Source organism: Daldinia decipiens (genome assembly GCF_022478715.1).
Source record: "Daldinia decipiens strain CBS 113046 unplaced genomic scaffold F4813scaffold_10, whole genome shotgun sequence".
Lineage (NCBI taxonomy): Eukaryota > Fungi > Ascomycota > Sordariomycetes > Xylariales > Hypoxylaceae > Daldinia > Daldinia decipiens.
Window position 1 is genome coordinate 604,444 of NW_026054553.1, and position 14,276 is coordinate 618,719.

At 45.6% G+C, this 14,276-nt stretch overlaps 4 protein-coding genes across 4 annotated transcripts; 1 reads left to right on the forward strand and 3 right to left on the reverse strand.

The window, feature by feature from the left end:
- Positions 1-962: 962 nt before the first annotated feature.
- Positions 963-2,218, reverse strand: F4813DRAFT_354413 (ribosomal protein S25). The gene is made up of 4 exons (XM_049242749.1): positions 2,091-2,218; positions 2,023-2,030; positions 1,705-1,914; positions 963-1,650 (listed from the first exon to the last, which is right to left on the reverse strand). The coding sequence occupies exons 1-4, from the start codon at positions 2,138-2,140 to the stop codon at positions 1,625-1,627; spliced, it is 294 nt and encodes a 97-aa protein (XP_049101229.1). The 5' UTR covers positions 2,141-2,218; the 3' UTR covers positions 963-1,624.
- Positions 2,219-2,946: 728 nt separating this feature from the next.
- Positions 2,947-5,109, reverse strand: F4813DRAFT_395185 (uncharacterized protein; the record flags this gene model as incomplete). Its single annotated transcript, XM_049247667.1, has 1 exon — positions 2,947-5,109. Exon 1 carries the CDS (start codon positions 4,981-4,983, stop codon positions 2,947-2,949), a length of 2,037 nt encoding a protein of 678 aa, XP_049101230.1. The 5' UTR covers positions 4,984-5,109.
- Positions 5,110-6,313: 1,204 nt separating this feature from the next.
- On the forward strand, positions 6,314-8,712 carry F4813DRAFT_354416 (uncharacterized protein). The gene has a single exon (XM_049242750.1). The coding sequence runs from the start codon at positions 6,717-6,719 to the stop codon at positions 8,586-8,588; it is 1,872 nt and encodes a 623-aa protein (XP_049101231.1). The 5' UTR covers positions 6,314-6,716; the 3' UTR covers positions 8,589-8,712.
- On the reverse strand, positions 8,713-10,250 carry F4813DRAFT_354417 (uncharacterized protein). Its single transcript, XM_049242751.1, has 2 exons — positions 9,537-10,250; positions 8,713-9,465 (listed from the first exon to the last, which is right to left on the reverse strand). The coding sequence occupies exons 1-2, from the start codon at positions 9,870-9,872 to the stop codon at positions 8,938-8,940; spliced, it is 864 nt and encodes a 287-aa protein (XP_049101232.1). The 5' UTR covers positions 9,873-10,250; the 3' UTR covers positions 8,713-8,937.
- Positions 10,251-14,276: the final 4,026 nt, after the last annotated feature.

Here is a 14,276-nt window from a genome sequence, read left to right on the forward strand (position 1 = left end):
CCTCGCTTTCTAAACTGGCGGTTGCCCCGAGACCAGTATATGTCACGTGCAATTATGGATCTAGTATGCTAAAAACTCACTGAAGTAACCACTAAATGTCCGCTGGAGCAGTGAAAGTAACCTGCACTTGCTTGGGCAGCCTGGCAGCTAGGCGCCTGCCATAAAATGGATGTCCAGCGAAAACTTGACCTACCGCTAACTTTCTGCCGGACAATTTCGGGACGGCCAATTCAGGCCAAAGGATCCTCATCACCTGGACGTGGAGTCTCACCTGGAGATCAGATGCGAGCTATTTACCCTAGGTACCTAGGTAGTTTCTGCTTACTCTTTGATGCTTCATCCTATGTAGTTGGTTGATAGGTGTATATCTGTCCTTCATTTCTCATCATCTAGATCTTCGTCGTGGACTATGTACCTAATCTTTGTTATATATCACGAATCAACGTAATAAGGTAAGAGCACACACAAAAAAAAACTGCGCTCTATTAGTTAGTGTGCACTGTGCAGATCACATCTAGATTTTGAGAGTTTTGGCTAGCTAAATTCCGAGCGTCGGTAAAAGAGAGTCAGGGTGTTCACCCATATGCGTTCAGCGTTCAGCGTTCAGGGGTCTCTTTGATCTTCTTCCCGTTCCCCGAGTCAAGTTTCCGGCTCAAAAAGCGGTGGTCCCTTGGCCTTGGCTGGTCGGCTGCAACTTTGGTTGCAACCTCTTTGTACACACGGTACCTAACACATGCCCAAGTAGTACCCACGCCGCATTTCGGATGACCTAGATGTGCTGTAGAGATTAATCAGATTTCATTTTTTATTGGGCGAAGATCGGGGATTTATCTATGTGCCATCATTATAGAAACTTGATTACGTACAGACCGACTTATGAGGCGGAATGCTTCTAGCTCGATTTGTATATGACGCTCACTTATAATACTTATAATATTTTCGATTAGGTATATTATTAATTAGGTATATTATTAGGGCTTAATAGGTTTTGTGATAGAGCAACCTATACTGGCTTAGCCAACAACTCTCTCCCCACCCTTCTCCCCGACTGTGTAACCTACCTAGGTACCTATTAGGTACCTGGGTGTTTCCAATGCATATGGAAATTCTAGGTAGTGTATATGTAATTCCCTCCTAGTTGAAATGGCGCCTGCTGATACATCTGTTTGCGCTACCAAATATACATCACAAACTTCTCCACGACTTTAATAGGTACCCAAGGTTCCAAGGTCAGCAGACTATCAGCCGTCAGTTTTCCTATAAATTCGACTGGTTCATGTTTATAAAGAACCACGTTTTCTTTGCTGGGGATTGGGGGTTAGAAGACATCGTAGGCCTGAAATTACTACCATACGCGTAGACAACAAGAATGTTTATAACACAGCGGTCGACAGCACGCAAATCAGACGAAAGTATATACGCAGATTCATCGGGTTTTCTCATTCGGTCCCTATCTGAATGCAACTGCAAGCGAAATTCCGAACCATAACCGTCCCAATGCTACGCCGAGGACCAAATGCCTGAATCCATCAAAGCCGTATCCGCGATCCATCTAGCCCGTCAAACTCTATTGTCGACTGTCGGCCGAATATCATCTTCATCGTGGTATCGTGAGAGTGATGGTTTAGTCCGCGGCACCGACAGCTCGGGCTGCAAACGAGATTAGCATATGGCTTTCCTTCTTCTAGGCTATCCTAAACATACTGTAGATCTTCATCTTGCTGTGGGTGACAATGGGCTTGATCTGACCCTTCTCCTCAAGATCCTTCAGGCATTTTCGTGCCAGCGAACCGTTGATCTTTAGCCTATCGACGAGGGTGGCGACTGTGACGAGACGGTATGATTGAACATCCTTGTAGAGCTTCTCGGAAGTGGTCTTGTCGAGCAAGACGGCGTGCTGGGCCTTGTCCTTGACTATATTAAAAACAGGTCAGCCCAAAATACCCCGAGACTCATCGCGCGAGAGATGGTGTAATCGCTTCTCGAACGACGCTCATCGCGAAATTGCGTAGTAGTACTTGCCTTTGCCCCTGTAGTATAAAAGTTAGCCAGATGTCCTCTAAAATCAATTCATCGTATACAATACATACTTCGACCACTTCTTCTTCTGCTTCTTCGCACCAGTCGCTGCGGGAGCCATTTTGTCTGATTTGTAATGTTGGCGTTGCAGTTGTAGTTGATGTGTGAAGGTGGAGGGGCCGAAACAATTAAATTTTGTAAAGTTCGCTTCAGTGTTGTGGGCTGTCAAAATCCCACGTGACCATATCTGAAAAAGACAAGTACCTAAGTACCTAAGGACCTAAGTACTTTTATGTAACCCATGCCCTCCCCCCTATTTGAAGTTCTTAACGTCGAATCGTTGCATCTAAAAGCCATACTCTCTACCTACCACCTCCTAACCTAAGGTATGAGAGACTCAATTCTTATGCTATGCTCAATTCTAAATGTATATTAATCTACATTGTTTCTGTTCTAATTGCCAGTAAATATGCCATAACCCTAAATTAACAAGCATTCAAAGGCGATTCGCGAATCCGTCATCAATAAGTCTAACATGTCTCATCTTGGAATAAAGGCGTTTTCCTATATCATCCTTCAACACCTTAAGTAGGATGTTCCATATATGGTCTCCTTGATCATATTACTGTGTAGTATGTACCATAATTCTAGGAAGCACCAAATAAAATACCCTATTTAATAAAAGGGAATAGGAGAAATATATATTATAAGCTTAAGCCTTCTGTGTTACCTTACTCCCTTAAATACTCGGGCTACTACTTTACTCAATATTAAAATGCTATATGTTATATATAAATAGCTTTATAGTGCTACTTTAGGCTTGTTAATAGGATAAATCATTCGAGATTATATTGAATAGAAAACGCAGTACCACGATCAATTTAACATATGTAGATCCAAAGGATATCTTCTACCATCGATCATAATCTAAACTCTACCCTCCCCAGCACGCTTTCTGGCTGCTTTGGAAACCGCTTGCTGCACTTCGTTCAGCGTGGTAATAAAATATCTCATACAGAGTGCCCTACACACTTTCCTATCTAGTGGTCGAGTCTCTGGAACCCCTGAATTAGCCATAGCTATTGCACTGAGCACAATATGTACTCCGCTATCTCTCTCACATGCTGCTTGGTATTTGACGTTCTTGGCGTGTTGTACCGTGATGTCCTTGGGAATCCAATCCTCCCGCTCCGGTATCCATTTCGAAAGTAAATATAGAACTGCTTGGAATCTGTAATCACTGGTTGTGGGATTGATAATTGTAATGGGATAGGAAACCTTGGTATGCCTTGGGTTTTCATAGCAGATAAGAACCCATCCATCGTCTATGCATAGGGGAATGATAATTCCTCGGAAGCTGTGTAGTAACAAGTCCTCACTTGCAACTTTCGACATCTCGCTTCTCCCTAGGATAGCCCAGTCATTTGGCAATCTCTGCTGTATCAAATGCCGAATTATATCTTCATCTAATACTCCGTCCACAAGTCCAAGCAACGATTTCGGCGAGAGTGATGACTCCGAATTTAGCTGTGTAAGGCTTGTCACTCGTCCGCAATAGACAAGCGATGCCAAACTTGGTGCGATAGACAAGGGTAATAAACTCGGTCGTGGGGAGCACGAAAGTATCCCTTTTAAAGAATACTCGTCAAAGACTAACGCCAACCGATCCCTGAAGTCAAAGGATGAGGTATCTTCCCCTAGAAATTTGCGATGCAGTATGTCACCAACTGCGTGCGATAATGAACGGAAAAACTGGCCTAACCCTGTTTGTTTCATGAAGGTGTTCAGGGGCTCCCAAACGTGCTGGATGGCTTCATCATTGACTAATGCCTTATAGCCTATGTGCCAATTGAGCTCTGATAAGGGGAACAGAGAGAGAAATGGCTGCCCTCCGAAATCTTCCAAGAGAGATGAAAGTCTCTTTCCATACTCAATTATATTTGGCCATTTTTGTTCATTGACATGTGTTTTCTTTGGTTCCGCCCGAAGGAGCTCCGGGAGTATGCATTGGGATGTATCCTTCTCAATGGATTTTGAATCAGTCGAAGAATCAGCTGAAGACTGGTGCTCATGATAGTTGGTATTTTTCACTTCTATAGACTTCTCGTAGCATTTGACAGCTACCAATGCCTTAGCTATATAGCTTATTCGTGGATTGGTTGCCTTATTCCACGCCTTTACTATGTCTGGTGTAGTGTCTAATTTAGGGAGGACATATGTACGATCTGATCCTGCCCAACGTATATATTGCTCAGCACGACAGCATAGATAGGGTGGGTTTAATAGCTTGATGAATATGAAGAAGCGATCGGATATCCCTCCCATATCCACCGTTGACCGAATTTCTTCGACACTTGGTCCACTGCGGTAGAATTCGTCTTCGCTCATGAACATCGGGACCCACGCATCTAGGTGAGGTATTTGAGGCTCGAATGCCAAGCCAGATGCAGTGTAGTCATAGATATTACTATCACTGTTCTCCTCAGCCGCGAATATATGGTCTGCAGATCCAGCCGACATATCGGTATTAGAATACTTTGGAGAGCTTACGAAGGAATGCCCCTTCTCACCGGGGATTTGTATTGCCTGGGGCACAGTTAATTCGTTAGACGGGGATGTCTGGACAGCATTGATGTTGGCTTCTGGGGGATCCGCTTCGCTAATTGAAGTGTTGTTTCTGGAATGCTCCTGCTCAATATGGCTCGGCGTGGGTACCTTGGATAGAATCCTCTTCAGTATATCCACATAGATAGTGTTAGAGTCCTCCCTCGCTTCGATCATATCCATTAGGCCGTCTTTATCTAGCTGGCTGAGTATTCTCTGGCGAAGATCTTCGCTGTCTTGCCTTCGTAGTAGGGTTTTAATTACTTGATCGGGATCGAGATTTAAAAGCTTCGATTCTACTTGCTCCTTGATAATGCTTTCTATTGCAGATAAGGCAGCACCATTTAGAAGGCCCGCCATGTTGGCCTATATTGGATGAAAGATGATTTGAGGTATATAATGGTAAATCATGCGTCGTTCTATTTATATATATTATGAATCTGGCTTGTGTTAACTCATGGAAGGAAAGCGTGGGTTGAAATGCTAATACTGCCGACTTATTGTTCCTTAAGAAGTATAATAAACTTGATTTGGCGGTTTATGGTTGATTAAGAAGGTGTGGATCTGTTTTTATACGCGGAAAGGTCGACGATCAAGTAGTGATTAGGTTGTATGGCGATACTTAAAGGTCCTATGTGTGGGGGATATGAATAAATTGGGTCAAAATTGCCACTCCGGCCTAGCCTGTGGTAATTACGTAGAGATAATAGGAGGGTCTCATGGCCGACGGCTCTTACTCTGTATAAGGCTTTCACACTAGCTAGTAGTGGTGGCGTGGGGTGTAGGTAGTTGTCTATAGTGGAAGTTGGTGAATCATGTGAGATGTAGAGTGAGTCCGGGGAGAGGTGGTTTGTAAGGAGATTCCTGAGAGGGTATATATAGAAACTTTGCAGGCCCGAATCCGCCTGGGAAGATGAGAGGCAGCCTTTGCGATCCAATAGGGAGAAATCTTAGTGTAAATAGCATGAAAGCTGTTAATTCTGGCTGAATCTCATACGAATGTGAATAAGTTGCGGATGTGCCATGAGTTCTACTGAGACTGGAAATACGCTTTTCTTGAATCGAGAGTGTAGCGGTTTATATACTATAAATACCCGGCTCGAATATATAAATAGGTAGTATGACAGGGAACTTGGATGCATTAAATCAGAGGCAGGTGGCCAGCTTGTGGTATATAGGTGCTAGTCATCGTTCCAACCTACAAAGCTGCCAAGGATATTGGGAGGGATGACCTCCTTATATGGACCTGCTACCTGGCGACTACCTCTCTAAATCCGAGCCTGAATATTCCGGAAATCTGAGGTCTAAGTGTACTTATAGGTAGGCAGGTATGTATTTAACAAATATTTTCTTAGCATCATGTCTCCTATGCTGAGTAAGTGGGAAAGGGGGTGTTATGATTTAACTTGGTGAATTGAACTTAGGGAGTTCATCGCTTTAGTTAAATGAATATTTTCATAGCAATGATATATGCTCTAGAATTATGAAGAATATTTATAAAAATATTAACTTAGTACTTTAGGTAATAAAGGGGTTTATTGGATGTGGTTTACAGAACGGGCTGCTTGCTCGATGTCGTGACTTAGATACTACGCCACAACCACCAGCCACATAGGTACCCATACCTATCCATGATTCCATGATGGCTCCTGCCTTGATAGGTACCTATCATAGGTATTCCCCCACCAATGTGGAAACTCTTAATAGGGATACAGCGATCTATGCAAGTTGCGTAACTCGACCGGTTTACTTCCAAAGTTTCCTCGAAACATTTCAACATTCCCTTCTTCGTTATTATAGGGGATGTCCGGACGCGAGATAGGATCGCGATTTTTTTTGCGCAAGGACCTTAGGAAGTCATGAAATAACTTTAGTTTAATAGTTCAAGTTTTGCAATTTTTCCAATTCCTTCCATTCCTTTGTTCGAGATACCTATTAGAATCCATGCTGGCACGCGTAGCCTCACCAACCCGTGTTCAAGTATAATCGCGCAGCTTGCGCTCAATTCTATAACGATTTGACCTTCTCTTGACTAGGTTAGCTTGTTACTTTTTCTGGCCGATAAACCTTTGCATCGTATCCTCAACTGCAATATGAGGGGCCACGGTTCGGCCTTAGGGCTACGAATAGGTCCACGACGAATCTCATTCCTCCTCGTCCTCCTCGGCTTATTCGCCCTGTTCACCCTCCTTTTTACACTGCCCAATTCAATACCGACTGGGCCAAGTCTTTCAAAGTCGATTGCCGATCATAAATTCTCCATACCGAAATACAAGGATAAGCTTTCGTCAAGTATATTGAACCCCTTCCGACCGGCTTTTCACAAGCCTGCGGAACAGAAGAACTCAACATATGGGGAAAGCTCATGGTATTCAAATTGGAACTGGAGGAATCCCTTTTCTTCGTCTATCACGTTGGACGAGAATCGATCTCTCCTCCCACCTCTGAAGGAAAGGGCTCCTATTTATTGCTACTACGATACCACTGTTCAGCGGGATGCATCTACAAAGGAGGCTGATAGCGCGCTATTGTTGACATGGAGACGCGCCTGGTGGGCTAAGGGGTTTAAGCCAATCATCCTGAGCGCGGCAGAGGCTATGAATAATCCGCTTTATGACGAGCTTCAGAGATTGGACGTGGAGCCGAGTTTTAAGAAAGACATGATGCGCTGGCTTGCATGGGAGAATATGGGCGGCGGACTTCTCGCACATTATCTGTTACTCCCCATGGCGGCCTACGAGGACTCTTTACTCTCATTTCTACGAAGGGGAGAGTATCCGGGCTTAACGAGGTGGGAGGATATTGATAATGCTTTATTCGCTGGTCCCAAAGTTCAAATCGCCGACACCATTGTTCAAGCGCTCCGAGACCCCAAGAATAAATCCGCTAAAGACGTGGTTTCTGCGGTTAGCAGCGAAACTTTCCGCGTTGATCCGTCTCATGATTCGCTAGCATTTTACGATACTAAGACTATCGAGAAGACCTACCAAAAGATCGCAGAAGAAGTCGCAGCAGATCGTGATAAGGGCATGAAGAGCTTAAACGGCCTTATTAACTTTCATCTACATAATACCTGGCAAGATATTTTTGGCAGCGGTATAGCAGTCCTCAAGCCTATGCCAACTCACACTACGCACATGATCGAGCAAGCCTTAGACCTAGCAACTAGACTCGCGATCTGTAGTGATAGTCCAATGCCGGCATCGTGCCCGCCAAATCTTCCAAAGTGCTCGCCTTGTGTGTCCTCTCATCCTATGAAGATTTCGACCCCGGCGCGTTATAGGAACAATACGGACTTGTATACTATAGGAACAGTACCACACCCGTATACACTGCGCACGTTAGACACGCTCCGAAATAATCTGGATATTGCTTATATTAGGCGAGAGATCAAAAGACGTGACGAATGGCTCTACCTCGTCTTCCAGGAGCTCCTGGGCACGGGCATACCCGGATCGGTGCGCGTACTTAAATTTAAGGATGCTGTGGCTGGTGAGTACGCAGCGTCACACTCCCTCTGGTTGACGGCCGAGAAAGAATCACTTCCGGATGACCTAGATTGGTGGTTCGGTTTCGAAATCCCGAGTAACATGACCGACGACGGGAAGTCGGAGACTCCGGTTCCAGGCCCGGAGCGTCGTCCGAAACCACAGCACGATCCGGCAGATGGACCGATCGCCTCTGATGATGACCTCTTGCGTGAGCCGAGCCTTTTAAATAGGGCGCGGGAAGTGATGAAGAGCAAGGTTCAAGAGGACGAACGTGTACGGAGTGCTATTGAAGCCTGGAATCTAGCGGACACAGAGGCCTGGCGATTTGCTAAGGCGTTCCTAGCACGTTCTAGGGTGGAGAGGCTTAAATGGGAGGAAGAGGAGAGTAAATATGCTGGAGGTGTAGGAAGTGAATCTGGAGGACGGGGATCTAGTTGGCTTCGCTGGGGTGACGATGAGAACGGAGAGGACTGATTGAGTATATACGAGGCATTGATGATATGTACGGGTGGCAATGGATGTATATTTGGGCTCGAGTGTATTGGCCGTGGCCAAATGCCCACGATAGCATGGAGTTTACGCGTTGTGGATCTGTTAGACTAGAACTTGGTAGGTTTGTATTGGAGTCTTGCTAGTTGATGCAGCTGTACTATAACCAATATATATCTCTAGGGAGCGTTTTGCCCCGTTTCTAACCGGGGCATTGGGTGAGTGCTATCTTTCAAAACAGGCCAGGCTGTTGAGAGCTGACTTAAAGACGAGAATGTTGAATTCGAAAAGAGAAGCAACCGAACTAAACAACTTAAAGGACATGACTTGTCCTTTACGAGCCTGAAACTGCAATAGTATCTCCGCCCATCTCGCCGCTCAATTCTCGTGATGTGATGCCGCGTCTCGTTAGGCCAGAGACTAAGGCAGTATTAGCTCTACCGAGGTTAGCTAATCCGCTGGCTTCCGTGTTGCCCCTCTCCACACGGACTTCTCCGTTGTGAGTAAATAATGCCCTTGGACCAAGGTACGATTGTAGAGCGCTTCTGGCGGCTTCAACGACCTTTTCGGCATGCTTCAAGGCATCTCTCAACGCTTGAGTAGTGAGATCCTCAGGGGTTTCTACTTCCGTCGAGGGATGACGACCGGCTAAAGTACTAGTGCCATTTTCAGGATCAGTTTCCTTGCCGATACTCGCATTACGGAGATCTCGCTCCTCGAGGAGCTGGAGGATGTGACCGTTCAGCCAGACGCCCTCGAGCTGTGACTTGGCCATGTCCCTCGCGCCGCTAATACGCCCGCGGCACGTGGGCTTACCGCACAGGCAGTCGAAGGGCTGGGCCATGTTCCATTCTGTGGACGGGTAGAAGAACTATGGCAGAGGTAAGCTCTTGCGGGACGCTAGATACGGGCTTACCGAGTGTAGCTATGTAGGTGACGGACGGTCAGTTCTTCCCCGGCCTTGAGGCCGTTCGGGCCCGCGATAACGTTCAAGTTAGCCGTGTCGAAGATGAGAGACGGCTCGCATGAGTGGTTGATGTACAGCAGGTCGCTGTTCAGATCCAGGTGCTTGTCCCGGCCGCACTGGACTGTGGCATAGGTCGGGGACTCGACGAAGGTGCACGGAGGAAAGTCCAATTTTGCATATAGGCCGAAAGGAGGCAGGGAGATTTTTGACAGGCTTTTAGATGTGAATTCATGCGCGTTGATGATCACATCTTGGATGTCAGGATGCGAGGGCTGGTCCCAGTGTGGAGTAAGCGGTGCCATCGCGATGATGCTTTAGTCCTCGGTTTTCCGCTTTAGGTCCCTGATAGCCAAAAGGAGTAGTAAGTCCTTTTCGAATCCGGAGCGAGGTGCTATAGTAGTTTGTGTGCTTGTGCACGTATCAGGATCTCAGTCGCCGGGTTTTAGATTGTGAGATATTAGAGATATAGAGTATTCGATGGAGAATTGGAAGATGTCCATTTTCCTATCGGTAGTGGCGTCACTTCTCTGTATTAGAGGGGTTCTTTTTGCGCTAAAACCATCAAGGGTCGATTATATACGCTCAAACCGAGGCACGCAAGTGATCTTAGATATTCTAACTTACCTAGGTAGACTCGATTTTCCGGAGTTTGTCTAGTTGCTTGAATTATAACGCAGCCCTACGCTTTCGGTTACCTACGTTAGGTACATAACGGTTTAGCGAGTCTTAGTGCGGGACTACTATGTAGGTATGTAAATGCGGTAAAAGATGGAGGGGTTGCGGGATTGGGATTGGTCAGTTCAATCGTAGCGTGTAATATCTTAAAGCCTATCATAAACCCTGTATCGCCCGAAGTGGGCAACGAATCCTCCAAGAATGAGTCTAGCTTGATATAGTCATAGGTCTGCAGGGAAATACCTAGACCTCAACAGGTATACTTACCGAACACCAAACAATTTATGAAGACAGTACCTATGTACCTCTTCTAGGTACATGTAGTTATCTCTGTGTTGGGATGTATGTAGGTACACAAATATGTACATAGGTAGACGCACAATTCATGACATGTGGATCATCCCCCGCCGAGGTGAGCCACAATGTATGTACATATGTATCTCCAAACGCGCAAGCTGGGTTGAGGTTTGTGGGTCTTGCAGGTCTTTCTATCCGAATCGATCCATTGGATCTAATAGAGACTAGTTTAACTGCTCAAATGCGCAGAAAGGGCAAGAAGGGTTAACCGAATTGCCCGTTGACCCCCATGAATATCTCCACTTTTACTACCCACATTCAATGTACTTAGGTACATACAAGTGCATGTAAATGCAAACATGACTCATGACGATAGGTCTTTGTGATACCTACAAGATACATCGTACATACATACATACATACCTACATACCTATACATTGATCGCACATATACCGGTACTTATCTACTTCTTCTTAAGCCATTACTGAGATACCCGTGGACCTATCTTATGTGACTTATCTTATGTGACACTTAGTTACTTGCGGAATTGCCGACTCGACCAACAATAGCGCTTAACAAATTCCAAGGTCTCAGACCCTCTTATGCTCCTCCATGCTAGCTAGGTCGATTATCCCCATGTCCGCACTTGAAGAGCTCCGGGTTACCTAGCCGAGTTAACTAGGATAAGGGATAAGGTGAATTATCCCTTTGGAAATTGGAAACGAGTGCGTCATGCTGTGCTACGTCCGGATGAATTCCAGCACGGCAAGTAGCTGTCGACGACTTGAACTAGGAGCAGCTAAGAGCTTTATAAGTCTACCTAGACTCAGGTAGAGAAGGGTTCTAGAAGACAGGCCGCTTCGTCTAACTCTGACGGCCAATTCCCCGGGATGCGGCTGATTCGATATTAGACTACCCGCCTGGCGTGCAGAGCCTAGCGAGACCTCCCGCGCTGCCGCGATGCGATACCGGGATGTCCTGTAGCACACAGGACGCGCATTGGCCCTGGCGATCTTGCGAGGGTCCGGTCAAATTGTTATTCTGAAACATACACGACTTGGCATGGCATAAGGCCAGGCTACTCTGGGCTACTCTGGGCTACTCTGGGCTAAATAGTCAGTCAGTCAGGTTCGCCGTGGCCGATGTAGTACACAGATGGCGATATTGCCCGTCCATCCAGGTTGTTGCTGCGCCCAGACCCTGGAGTCTCTGCTCACTCATCTGGGGCACGGCTTCGGTTCTCCGAAACTTGCTAGATGGGCATCTCCAACCAATCTAAGCTAGCCTCTGACTGAGTGGTTTAGTTGTCGCCAAAAAAAATCCTATGGACGCATTCGAATCAGGTGGAACCTGGCTCACGATTCGCTGATATCAGCCTTTTGTTATACATATGCCGTAACCCTCCAAACGTCACCGGACCTCTATTATAGGATGGTTGCAATAAGGTCAGCGGCGTGGGAGGCATACGTGCACTGTCACAATTTTCCTAATGAGCTGTGGTCGTGGTGACCTTGATTTAGAAGCTACGAGGTTGCACCGGTCGTTTGGAACCCCTGCCCGTTAGCTTTTTATCAAGAATAGCAAGGCAAAAGAAAGCGGCTTACGCGGTTATGACCGGGAACCTATGCACTGGGGCGTCACCCGCCAGTAGTCTTTGAAGTTGTCCTTGAGATGAAGACACCATCACCTAACCGAGCCAAACCGTGAGGAGGATTCAGTGTCGATCTATCACCACGTGTGTGGGTCGGTAAAATCTCCTATAGGGGACTTGACGTGCATCTGTTGACTACCTATATGCTAGAAAGGAAGGCGTGACACTTCGACATTATAGACCTGCCCAATGGTTATTAAGAACCTAGAGCTGTGTCGGCCCAGAGGTTGGGGTGGGGATTGGTTCTAAAGAGGATAGGCTCTAAGTGACCACGGAGCATTTTAAAGGGCTGGTTTCCTTTCTATCCTCGAAATTATACTTCCTCAAGAAAGATTGACACCGAAAATCTGGTTACATAGCATCATCATCGTCGCCACCGCTACTTATCGACGCTCAAAGGACAATATATCTCTAGGTTAGATTCCTTGATCAAAAATTACGAACATAATGTTCTTCTACTCGAACAGGGGGCAGCCTAGGCTTGAACAGGCCCTTTCATTGGCGGCTAACGAAAAGGATACATGGCACTGTCTAAACCACAAACCCAACCCGCCTCCACAACCAGAACCTCCAACACCGAATCCACCTAGCCCTGATGATCAACAATCCACGACTACGTGACAGATACTGCATACTACTCCAAGAGACGAATATAAATAAGGTCCCTTAAGTCTGGTAGTATTGAGGGCGGTGCAGGTAAGATACTCAACACTGCGTAACTTTCTTAGCCATCTCGTATACGCATGTCTCCTAATGATTTTGCAGCTAGCTTTTAAGAGATCCTGTATATATGACAAGGATACACTCAATTTTTCATGGTTTTGGCGCGTTGACCACCTGCGGAGTTCTTGGTGCTGTTGTTTCTCTTAGGCCAAGGCTGTTTATGAGCACGTCTTAAGACGGTGGATGTCTGACTGTCAAGTCTCTAACTTAGGACTTTGACGTCACAAACAGCATTACTCCCATTGACGACTTGGCGTTTATATGTCTATATTTTAGGGGAGCATTATTATGGTTTCATCTTTCGTCATACTCAACTCACTGTTTATTGTCATCTGTTTGGCGTACTCCAGTATGAACATGTATAGGGCTACTAAGATTAGACGTGTGCTTAGACGACCTGGATCGTTCCTTCATATACACTGTCATTTATCTACTGTAAAAGCACTTTATGTCTGCTATTATACTTGCTTTCAACGTCTGGGATGACCCTTTCATGCTCATTAGGGGGACCCCTATTATCTTCCAGAGAAAAAGGGGGAACGATCACCTGAAAGGATTCTTGTCTTGCCATGTTAGACAGTCATATCGTTTCTTTTCTTTTATACTCAACGATGCGAATCGACTGTTTAGAGAGATGATCGAATATTCCTGAGCAGAGACAAAGAGTTCTTCACTGGATAGTATGTAGGGTGTTCTCCTTGAACCACCCCCCCTTTCATTACAACAATAGGGGCTAGTATATAGCTACCAATGCAAAGCCATATACAAAAGCCTGAGTTAGGTACCCATTTAAGCTAGATGTTTCCGTGAGACATGGACGAATGTATTACGAACAAAGGATGGTACAAATTATGTATATCATATTTGTCATTCTCCCATCCATCTCATATATTGAAGGCATTCACATAGTTTCATGGTAGGAAAGAACGCTATACTCAAAGGCAAGCACACATATACATGTGCAGTTATACTAGTGAACATAACTCTATTTTCATTTACCTACGGCAGGGCAGGCAATTGTAATTGGCTTAGATGATTACATGCCTTCCTACCTTTTAGTCTGACGTGAGTTACTGTATGTAATAAAGGAAGAGTGACTCTATAACCTTTAAATTACTATGTTAAGATGAACCCGTCGCTCCATCCATACACATATACACATATCGAAGACGTAAAGCACATAGACACTCACGCCTGGAATACACAATTGTAATGTATTACTGGTTACTACCTGTCAATTCTAGCCTCTCCAGAAGATGGGTGTAAGTACATGCGTAGGTACGTATAGGGATACCTCCTAGTTGACTGCTCCTGCTGGATATATGCTGTCTAGGTGGGTACCTAACGTATGGGTCTTGT